A 12,454-nucleotide genomic window follows, 5' to 3' on the forward strand; every position below is an offset into this window, starting at 1 on the left:
TTTTTTTTTTTAAATATTTATTTATTTTAGTTCTCGGCGGACACAACATCTTTGTTTGTATGTGGTGCTGAGGATCGAACCCGGGCCGCACACATGCCAGGCGAGCGCGCTACTGCTTGAGCCACATCCCCAGCCCCAAGACTATTCTTTTTACTTGTACTTTCTATCTCCTCTTCACACAGAATCTTACTAATATTACCCTTTTTTCTATAATCAGTTTTTCTCTCAACTTGATGCTTCTTAGAAACATGTTCAAAATTAATTTTCATTTATAACCTAAATGAGATACCCCTCCCTTGAACACCACATTCTCCCTTCTAAGTTTTCTATGCAGACACACTCATTTTCTGCCTACTTTCTATCCACCTTCCTTGTCCCCCACCAGTAATAAATGTGTCTTTAAACAGAAATTCATTTCCCAGGCTCTGTAGCCTCAGGACCCTTACTTAATCCCATAAGATGGGAATAACTATACTAAAAACCTGTCTCATGGGACTGTTATGAGAATTAGATGAATCAATACACGTAAAAAATTCAGGACCAAATCTGGCCCATAGGCATTGACCAATAAGAGTTAGCAATATCATTATTGCCAATAATATCTCATATCCATCTACCTGGCAATCAGCTGCAAGACTGTCATGATGGAGTCACCCTGCATTCTCTCATCCCTCCATTTCAATCCATCTCAAGATGGACTGTTGTTTTTTTACCTCTCAAGTCACTCTGGTTCTGAACACTTTCCTCCCTTGCCACTTCTTACACCACACTGTCACATGGATAATGATAAGAACCTCCTAAATGATTTTCTGCATTTATTTTTATTCTTCCAAACTTTCTCCATACCATAGCCGGAATGACCATCTGGTGACCATCTGGTTACCATCTGGTTTAAAACACTTTCCATTGCTATGAAAGTATCAATGTACTGCATAGCCTGTAAAACCACTTAAGATTTGGTCTGTACTTCCATGTTAAAACTATCTCATCTCTCACTTCTTTTGCCTAACACCTATCGAGTCTCTTTCTGATCTTTAAGTGCACTATGCTCTTGTTCATTCTACTGCTTTCCACTTTGTAGCCCCTCTACTCCAATATGGAATGATATTCCTACTTCTCCAAGTCTAATTAATTCCTACTCATTTTTTATGTCTTAGCTTAATGGTAGCTTCCTCAGGGAGCCTTTCTTGACTCTCCAGAATCAGTTCTCATTTATTCCATGTATCTTTCATTATTCTTATGAAAGCTGCAATTTCTCATTTATGGTATTATTTCTCCAACAAATTCCCCCAATAGAATCCAAGCTTCACAACAGCAATGATTATATCTCTTTTTGTTTTCTATTTTATCCCAAGTGCCCAATAAACACGTGGCATGTAACTAGGTTGAATTAATATATACTGGATCAACATTAAACTTCAACTTCAAAGTTGCAAAATAGCCTATTCTAATAATGGACAGATTTAAAAGAGTACAAGGACAAGCATATCACCAGTTCATTATCTGTGTGGCTCTTGACCAAAGTTAAAAGATTCTCTATTGTTTAAAGTTAATCACTTAAAAATGATTCTAATTAAGCAATTACATAGGGAAAGGAAGAGGCAATAAGAAGGCTGTTGTTTGGCTATTATTTTAAAGGAGTGAACAAGCAGAAAATTGTATTTCACAGCAGAGGTGAGTTTTTTTACAGTACTGGTTCAAGCCTTTGTTCTATTCCAACAAACCTTCTACGACTGCTGCCACTGCTACTACTATTACTACTACTACTACTCCCACCACCACCACCACCACCCCAATCAGGGCCGATGACTCCAGCTCATCCATCACCAAGTGGCTCACAACAGAAAGAATTCTCAAGCAGGTGGGAAGTTTCAAAGATAGATAAGAATCTGAAATGGCACTCCTCTGGTATTCTCTGCCTTCCCCTTCCCTTTATTGATGTTTCCTCCCCCAAATTATTTATGGCAGAAACAGTCATATGGAGGTAATTCGTATTTAATTTACAAATGTAACTTAAGGGCCCCTGTGCCTAGCAAAAGTGTTTTTCTAACTACCAAATTAAGTGTAGTGTTACCTAAACACATAAGTCTTGGGTAAGAAGAAGTGGTAATTGAGGAGGACATACAAGACCAATTTAAATGTTATATGTTATCCACACCCTGGAGGAATCTGTTTGGTAATATAAAACTATTTTATTATGACAACAAGGTTTAAAATATTAATCTCTAAAAACACAGAACTTGTGGTTCTACTGCTGCTACTACTACTATCACTACTATTACTACTAATACTACCACCACCACCACCAAAATCAGGGCCTGTGACTCCAGCTCAGCCATCACCAAGTGGCTCACAACAGAAAGAATTCTCAAGCAGGTGGGAATTTTCAAAGACAGTAATCTGAAATGGCACTACCTATAGTACTGGCCTAAAATATCTTAATATCCATGTAATTATAACAATAAAACTAATTCAACTGCTTAATAAGAAATTAAGTAAGAAAGTAATCTTTATTCTTTTAAGATTTCAAGACCTCTGAAAATTAATAAGTTTATGGAGCAACTCTCAAAATTCTGCAGATAGTATATCCACAGGTCTATTTTGAAACGAATTACTGACAATGAGCCTTTCCACAGCAATATACAAGTGATTCCATGAAAATTGTGTAAGATGCTATATATGTAGAGGTTAACACCAAAGACAGATGAATCAGCTATAACTGAAAATACACACAAACAAAAAAATAATTAAATCTATATGTCTCCTCACCATTTTCTAAGATCTACCAGGGCTTTATGCCCATTAAAAAAACCATGCTCACATTGTGATATGCTAGCATTTCTTATTTTGAGAAATGCTGCTACCACCTAAGCTAGAACATGCAATTATAATTTCTGAAAAAAGAACATGCCTAATTTATTATAACTCTGAATACTCAACTAAATATTTAAAGATTTTTTAAAAAGGGGATACTACCTCCTACTCATAGAATGAGACTTTCTTCAAAATTAGATTTTATAGCTGACATCAAAAACATGAGTTTATTTCCCTTAATTTACTTAAAAAATAAATTAGACTTTGTTTCTTTTTTAAAAAACTATTTACCCCAATAAATACTCAAATCTGTAAATAACATGAAAGTTCTCATGTGGTTAAAAAAAAAAAAAACTACTCTTGATCTTTGTTCTTTAAAGCTAAAGTATTAGTTTTAGAAATCATCAAATGCAATTCAATATCTGATAAAATGACTACCTTCTAGAATTTATCACTAATTTATCACTACAAGAGACATATTAATTTATCCACAATAAGTGACTGCCTTCATATCAGCACTTTAGTTCCAATCTTTTCCAAAATGATGGAAGAAATAAACAGTCCTCTCAGTGGAAAAGGCCACAAAATCAGGGCTATGTAAATCTATGCTAATCAGTGGTTAATTATACATTTTTCACAGATACTAAAGAAGAACACTGACCACTATGCCAGGAGAGAATGTGTATCTGACATACATATTAATTTGGATACAATGGACATTCTCAATTAATTACAACTAGTAGAAATGATAATTTTTCTTAAGAAAGCCAATGCTCAAAGAGCTTTGCACAACACTGATTATCCCATTTTTATGTGCGTTAAAACGGAAAAATTCTCTTATTTAAATTGCCTAGTTGAAAAGCGCTCTTTATGTAATAATGTTAATTAATCATGATTACTAAATATTGTAATAATGCCCTGATTTAATTTTCTGCACAATGTGGTAGGATTTTTTGTTGTCTGTTTTGTAATCACCAATTCTCCACCCACATTCACACCCAGAGACTAAAGCAAATTATCATTCTTTAAATACTCTCAAATATAAAGCCAGACTTCAGGAAATACAGTATGAACACATAAGCCTCAATGTTAAAAGTTATTTGAATAATTACAAGGATCTCTGTAGATATCTGCTTGTCATTTAAGAACCAACTGTGGACGTCAACCAAGAAAGACAACGACACTATTCAATATATATTCCATTGAATTTTCCTAAAAGTTTTGATCAGGTCCCCCTAAATAGTTCATGCATGTCTCTGTGTGCAATCACACACGTTGATCTGCGATAGTTAAAAATGAAAATGATCAAAGTTCTGCTTGTCTAAAAATACACCAATCTGGTTTATCAATTTGTAAAAGCAAATCTGCAAAACTCAAATGTCAAAAGGTGGGCTAAGGTATCAAGACAGAGAATCTGATAGGTTCCTTAAGGTAACACCAAAAGGGAGTCTAATCGTTCTCTCCTGGGAGAGATACTTAAGAAGGTGGATGACAGGACTCCGCGACACCCACACGTCGGTCACATCGTTTTCTCCCCCAACCTCACCTCACTCTTTCCTTCACACATATACACTCACTCTCCCATCACATTCGATGCCCAAGTGCCCCAGTGGGCAGTTTTCTAGGGTCGTTTCACTGGTGCGTTAAATGGGATCTAACGCCCCCCAGTAGCCTGGGATTGAATGCCATCGCTGCCAGCCCCCAGGACTCACCTCTAGCTTGTGATTGATTTGGGACACAGTCTGGGCTTTGTGGCAAAGCTGCGCAAAGCAGGAGCTCAAGCTGGTCATCTTCTGTCGCCCCTCATAAGTGATGTCTGCTTGGTCAGGATCGATCTCTCCCAGAAGCAGATCCACATCCACAAAGGCCTTGTCGAACTCCTTCTCCAGCACCTCCAGCCACCGGAACATGGACACCCCGCCGGGAGAGACCCCAACAGCGCAGGAGGCGCCCCCTGGGCCCCCTCCGGCTCCTGCCGGGCATGGGCCGCCCGCCGACATGGCGCCGTCTAAGGCCTCCCCAGACTGCTGCTGACCCTCGCCAGCCACACACCACGCGAGGGGAACTGCTGGGACTACCGGGACCCCAGCGCGCGAACACACGCTCCGTCAGTCCCTCCTTTCCTTTCGCGCCGCTAACGCCGGCAATGCAGTCCCACGGTGGCAGGAGCAGCGAGGACAGGGCAGCTGCTGCCTCACACGGAAGACTCGGGCCGTCCCACCTCCCGGCCCGCCCCCGCTGCGCATGCGTAGAGAAGAGCCTGGCGGGCGGAGACCGGAGGGACGAAGTGGGCGGGGCCGAGAAGCGACCTTGGCCTATGACAGGATTCGGCCCGGGACCAGTCTGTCAGCGGCCATATTGACAACTGGCAAGCCCTCGCTCGATTCCCACAGAAACGGAGGCGCATGGTGTCTGCTTCCAAGTTGGAAAGACCCGAAGGAGAGAACCGTGTCCACGTCGCAGAAACGAATGGCTTTCGACAGTTTGACTTCACAGTGGGCGGGAGCGGTTCCAAAGCCTCCCGGGAAAGTTGCTGCAGTGGCGTCCAGGGGCAGAAAAGGGGGAACAGAGAAGGGCGGTGTGAGCATGCGCTGAGAGCCACGTTTTACCTTTTCCATTCCAGTTCCTGTTTAGGGTGGAGTGGGTGGATATCCAGGCTCTTCTCTGCAAGCCGCGCTCTACATTCCAGTTAGGGACTTCCTAAAGCTGCCGGTTGAAGCTGGCTCACCAGGTTTTGCTGATTAAAGAGTCATAAAGGCCTGGGTTGAAGTTTTACACCCCATCACGTAGTAGTTTCCACACCTAAATTGTATTATTTAACCTGTAATCCTAGTTTCCAAAATTTATTTCATTCAACACAAAGGTAAAATGTTCAGCTTCGTTGCTTGGCAGATGGTATTAATCTTATTACACCATCGGTTACACATTTCTAAAGCAACTACTTTACATGGCGTAATTATTTTTTAAACTAGGTACACTGTTCCCATTACTGACATTTCAGAAAAACAAATGTATGTGGACAAAGAGGAAACACTTGGAAATGATATTGGCCAAATTATTATATTTTGTGCGTGCAAGACTATGTAACAACAAAATCCACCATTATGTTTATAATGCACCAATAAAATACGGAAAAAATATGAAGATTCATATATTCATAAATATATTGAATACAGACCCCAGTTGAGGCATTAAGGACACAAAAACTAATGAAACATGACCTTTACTCAAACTGAGCTCAGGCTAGTGAGGGTGGCTCTCACAACAACTTTAAATTTTGCATGTATTTAGGAGCATGGAGCAACTGCTCTTTGCATTCCACCTACTCTCTCTCTCAACCCTCTTACAGTCCAAGAGTACAAAGTGTTGGAAAGGGAAGGAGAAACCAGTCTGATTAGAGTAGGCTGGTAGAAATTGTGTTTCCTGCATTGCCTAGGGGAGTATTTAGGGACTGAGTACAGAATCTTCTGTGATCTGTTCTTGGGACAGACCCTTCTATAATTAATCATCAACCAAAGCTTGTACTGTGTGCCCGTCGCCAACGCAGCACCAAAGAGAAACAAGAAATCATAGCTTCAGTTTGCACTTTGATTACTTCAGCTGCTGGTTAGCATCAAGCAATAAACTTCTTTGGCTTCAGCAAACTTAGTTTAGCAAAACTAACCATAAGATCCTTTCCTTGAGCTTCACACAGGTCTTAATACACTAGGAACAATATAAAATTAAATTTTACATCTCACCCCGTTTTCTTCCAAAATTAGCTTTATTTTCGTCTGCAGTGTTTGCAAGAATCATTGCTAGAGGTACCAGACTCCCCACTTTCTCTACACTTAGCAATGCATTTTCAGGAACTTGAAGTAAAAAGTTAAAAATTTGTGGGAAAGGGAGGGAAATTAAAGGGAACCTTAGTAATAACAACTTTCAATTATTGGGTATGTAATATGTGTTAGGCATTGTCCTAAATGCTTTACTTTGATCCTCACAAAATCCTGTCAGGTGGATATCATCACTTTTTTAATAGATGAATCACAGAGAGCTTAAGTATCTTGGTAAGGTCACACAGCTAGAAAGTTCAGTCTAGGAAATTTTTACTCTAAAATCTTTGCTGTTAACCATGGGATACAGAGAACTGAGGGAATCCATTTCTTCTTGCATGAGTTTCCAGTATAATAAATTAGCAAGTGAGTTCCAAAGATTTTTTCAAAAAAGTTCTTCCCAGTTATAAGCTATATACAAATCTAATAACATATAAGAAATATTAATAAAGAGTAATTGGATACCCATTTTCTATTACTCATGACTCTCTGTAGTTTACATAGCCCACACTTGAATATAATCTTTAAATATATATATCATTCAACTTCCAACTATATTGTGTGGGTGCAGCTGAGCTTCACTTTAAGTATTTATGTGTCCAGTGCTCTGATGGTTGAGGCATACCCCTATTTTCAGAATTGCAGAACCCAACTCCACTTCTGTTACAATCTCACAAGTCACACCCTCTATGTTTCAAAATAATTTCTTGTCATTATCCTTTATGCATAGCAGCTGCTGTATTCTTCTGTGCTTGCCATCTTGTTACTACTTGACCATTTCAAATGTTCATGAGATGCTTTAATATGATTTTTTGCCCACAGAAATTGTGGTCTTGCAATTCTGCAAGTCACAGCAGAACAGAGAAATGGAAAAGAGGGCTTGGTATTCAAGTGCTGCCATCTGTTGTCAGTGTACTCTATCTACATTTATTGTCTTCACCTTAGAAACTTGGAATTGTACTTAATCTCTGTACTTGTGTAATTTGATTTCCAACAGATTAAAAAAAATCTTGACACTTATATTTGCAGTTGGAGTGGCATAAACTTCCAAAAACTGTTTCATACATTATGCTTTTGTGATTTAAAACAATCTAATATAACTAAAATATGACAATCTTATCCCTACACAGTTTTGCCATTAAGAACAAATAGGACCTGGCATGGTGGCTAATGCCACCACTCAGGAGGCTGAGGCAGAAGGATTGCAGGTTCAAAGCCAGCCTTAGCAATTTAGTGAGACTGTAAGCAACCTAGTGAGACCCTGTCTCAAAAATAAAAAATAAAAAGGGCTGGGATGTGGCTCAGTGGTTAAGCACCTTTGAGTTCAATCCCTGGCACCAGGAAAAATTTTTAAAAGGAACAAATAGGGTGGGAGACTGAGGAAAATGGGGAAATAGAGAAGATACTAACAGTTTCTTTGATGGGTGTTGGTCATTAGTTGTTGAGATATAAAGATACTTGTAGAGCACCATTAACTTCAAAGACACCATAAACAACATATACCCACCTTGGACAGGAGAGGGAGACTATCTATTTATTCACCTCTTCTATGTTCCAGGTACTATGCTAAGCTTCACTTGTTTCAATTAATTTCCAGTAACTCTAAAAGAAAAAGGAAAAGCAGTTATTAAGTGTTATTGGTGGTTATAAAAAGATGTATGATGAATGACTATAGTCAAGAAAATCCACTGCCACTTTACTTGAACAATGTGGGACAATCTTGGAATATTATGCTTATATGTATTATTTATATTTATTAAATTTATTATTTATGTTTGCAAACAATTTGAAATAATCATGCTAAAGAAGTAAATTTGAGTGTTCTAAAGTGATTTATTATCCTCATTCTCCTTGTTATTTTTAATATAATGGGATAATTGTTTGTTCCCTGGTTTATAAAACTTGAGAATTTTCGTGGAATGATTTAAGAGTAGCTTAGATACCTTCTTACTTCTCATGTGAAGCTATGGACTACATCACTATTTAGTTTTTTGCAAATATCTGCTGTAGCAATTATCATATTCTTTTGGAGCCCCATAGACTGCAAGCCCCTTACTTACCTATATCTTGCTTATCTTGGAACCTTAAGTGCTAACACAGGATCTGGAATGTGGCAGGAATGTTATAACTGTGGAATAACTTCAGTAATGAGATTTTCCAGCAATATATGTAGGAAATTCTACAGTCACTTTTTAAGACATACTTTAGATACATGCTAGAGAACATAGCAATGTAGACTTTGATATTGTCTTGGGGGTTAGGGATATCTATAAAATACTCATCAATTTCTAAAATTCAAGGAATATTTTTCTCAACCAAAAAAAGAAGGCTTACTTTAACAATGATCTGGCTTATTTGACTAACAAGTCAAATATAATTTAGATATCAAAAATTATTTTACCTATTTCATAGTTAAAACAGATACTACATTTTTGACTATTTCATAATCAAACCTAAAAACAAAACTATTTTAATCCCTGTTACTACAGTTGTATTACTTTACAAGATTAAAGATAGACTCTAACTGCTTTTCCACTGTTGCTTGATCTACATTCACATTTATCCTTTCCCACAGCTCCAGATTTGATTCAGCATTATTGAGAAACACCTTTTATCAACAACGATATTAAAGTTTACTACTTATTGATTCTTCTTCTTTCACCTACTGCCAAGTCATTGTTTATTTCTCAGATTGTCAGACTTTACAGATCAAACACATACACCCCCACTAGCCTTTGTCAATTATGGTTTTTATAGATTAGTCCTACAAGGACCTCCCAAATAGGTTCATTCTAAGCCCTCTCAACATTAATTATCTTTTCTTTGCACTTTTATAAAAAAATATAAGAATAAATTATCTGGTTAGAATTTGTATAGTCTTCTAAATTAGCAAGTTAGAAAAATTATAGTGAAACAGTTACACAAAAAGTCACGCCACAACAGTTGTTGGAAATATATTTGTTTTGTCTCTAGTTGATTGTAACTTACTAAAAATTTGTTTGGTTTTTGTGGCCTTGGCGAGCAGAGTGAATGAAGGCAAAAAGACTTCTCTAATGAAAATTTGTCACTACATATGGGGACTGTCTATATTTGAACTCCCTTCCTCTGAGTAGGGAATTTCCTACCTTGTTTATCTCCTTGGTAGGAGATAGAGCCCTTCCATAATGAACAGGAAATGTAAATCCCTTTTCCAGCTCTGTGACAGCTGGACCAAGGCTCAGCTAACTAGAATCATCTACCTGAAGTTTTAACATGGAGTTAATGAAGTAGGGATCAGGAGAATTATCCTTGATAGGGAGTAGAGAGGAAAGTGGAGATAGAGACATCCAATTTAATCAGTTCTACTAATGAGGGTTTTCAATTTCTGGTTATGGTAGAGACTGGGTGACCAATATTCTGTCCTAGCAGTAGCAATGGTATCCTCACTTGACTGAGGTGCAATTTTGCTTGTGATTCAGCTATGTAGACTTCCTTTTATTCTTGCCCATTCCCAAATCTGGTTCCCAGACTTTCCCACAATCCCATGTACTACACAGTTTTCTCCCAGTATTTCCTTTTCTGCTTAATTGACCAAAATTTGTTTTTATTGCAACCAATAAGCCAAATGGATACAACTATAGTTTCTTCTTTTTGCCCATGGATTTGACAAGCCTTGGACCATTTCATCTTTTCCTTTCTGTAAAATGGAAATTATTTCCCTTGTTTTTATCTGTGTTTGATAAGAGATAGAAATGAAGCTTAGTGGGTTTAAGTAGTAGAAGCATTTATTTTTCTATTTTACTTTAAACTTACACTTTCCATGCAACATGCTCCAGAATAAGCAAATACCTTTAAGAAGAATCATCTGTACTTTATTCACTATTTTTTCTTTTATCTGAGGGAGGATTTAATTTTTTAAAGCCTTCTGTTTAGCTTTTCACTGATCCGTTTTATTGTCAGAATCATGAGCTGGTGATTCTAGTCTCAGGTCAGGAAGAATTTGAATTAGTCACTTTCCTTCCTGGAATCAAATTTCCTATTGACAGTAGGAAAAAAGGTATTGATTTAGATGATCTCTAAGGTTCCTGTCAGTGCTAACATTCTATGAAACTAATAAAAATTCATCAACATCCAGAAAAAAAAGGTTAAATCTTCCTTGTAAGAACAACAGGAATATTCCTTAAAAAATTGAGATTTCTGCAGATTTTTAAAAATTCTAGTATAATATACTTTCACTAATAGCTCCCAAAATACTACTACACATGAGATATTAGGTAGCTTCAAGTTTTAGGTCAATTATTTCTTGCCTTCTTTTGCTTTTAATAAACAAGGAAAAGTCAATATCTATTTCGTAGAGGTATATGCATTGTGCTCATCTCAGTTTCTTAACAATGGCACTATTTCAAAAATATTTGTTAGGGGGGCTATCCTATGCATTTAAGGGTGTTTCAGCACCCCTAGAGAACAACAGAGTGACTCCCCTTCACTTACGTTTTTATGACAATCAAAACTGTTTCTAGGGAAAGTGGGAGAATAAAGTCCAAGAAAACCTTGGTTTAAGAATCTGAACTGAGAATCCAGTTCAAATGCAAATTCAAATCATACTGCTTGAAATTGCTATCTTTCTTGTATTGAAAGATTAAACTTAGATTCTGGGCTAATTTTGAACAGAGTTGCTGGTTGATTCACTGAATTTCCATGCTTGAGAAAGACATCCATGTTCTTTTATTTGCCTTCTTACCCAAAGGAACCAAATAAAAATGGATCAGATTAGGTTTTGTTAAAACTCTTAGAGGAAAGAATTGCATGCCTTATGCTTTTGAGCTCAAGAGCTAGAAGCCTGAACTTTATACCCTTGGCCCTTAATCAGCATGTAAAACTCCAAAAATCAGCAGAAAGTAAGCTAGAAGCTGAGCAATAGTGGCGGCTTCTATAGCTTACTTCCTAGTACAGTAAACAGGCAAAGGAGCCTGTCAACTTTAGAGCAGATACAACAAAACATGCAAGTCCTAAAAGAACTCAGGCTGCACGTCTATATTATATTTTCTCTGCAGTTTATAGTATCAATAAAACTTTTCCTTCTTCCTGAAAAAAAAAAAAAAGGCTGAATTCTCAACCTAAATAAAGAAGTGCAATCTGGGAAGCAAACAGTTCTTTTATCCATCAGAGAATTCCCAAAATTTGTTTGATCAATGTTATTTACATTTTCAATAGCAAAATTGGGAAACAACCTAAAAATCTAACAGTTAAAAATTAAATTAAAAATTAAAATAGTCTTTAAAAAATTTTTTTAAATTTTAGTTGTCAATGAACTTTCTTTTATTTATTTATGTGCGGTGCTGAGAATAGAACCCAGTGCCTCACACAGGCTAGGCAAGCGCTCTACCACTGAGCCACAATCCCAGCCCCTGGACAATTGTCTTGATGGAGAACTATTTAGACATTCAAGTTTATGAAGACTATGAAATAACATGAAAAATATTATAAATGAGTGTCCACAACCTGATTAGATAAAGCTATTCATAGTTTAATATTAGAAATAATGCCAAAATTATAATAAAGCTAACAGAATTACCATAAAAATAAGAACTAATTATACAGTATAAGGCTCAAAGAGAATCCAATTGTCACCAACAAAGAATAGAAAATAGAACTCACTGCTATACTACATAACAAAAACTTGTTGTCATTGACAGCAGATGAGAGGATAAGATTTTACAGCCACTTTATTTCATGTAACTTGTGAATTTGCCTTTTTAGCAACACACAAAAACATATTCAGAGACTGGGCATAGAAAAGAAATACAAATAGAATGTTTGCCTTTGGACAAGACTAAAGGTATTAT

General features: G+C 37.1%; 1 protein-coding gene across 7 annotated transcripts in view; it reads right to left on the bottom strand.

Moving 5' to 3' along the window:
• The window catches only part of Gopc (golgi associated PDZ and coiled-coil motif containing), a 38,323-nt gene extending 33,171 nt beyond the window's left edge, over nucleotides 1-5,152 (bottom strand). For 2 of the 7 annotated variants that reach the window (XR_007344195.1, XM_048794546.1), the window contains exon 1: nucleotides 4,527-5,101. Coding sequence is in view for 6 of the 7 variants with exons in the window: in XM_048794546.1 (XP_048650503.1) it covers nucleotides 4,527-4,814 (288 nt within the window). In the remaining variant the exon portion in view is untranslated. Of the gene's footprint in view, nucleotides 1-4,526 lie in introns of all 7 variants that reach the window. The other 5 variants (XM_048794342.1, XM_048794394.1, XM_048794489.1 and 2 more) reach the window with 5 other exon arrangements.
• Nucleotides 5,153-12,454: the final 7,302 nt, after the last annotated feature.

The sequence above is a fragment of the Marmota marmota genome, unplaced genomic scaffold, assembly GCF_001458135.2.
Source record: "Marmota marmota marmota unplaced genomic scaffold, marMar, whole genome shotgun sequence".
NCBI lineage: Eukaryota > Metazoa > Chordata > Mammalia > Rodentia > Sciuridae > Marmota > Marmota marmota.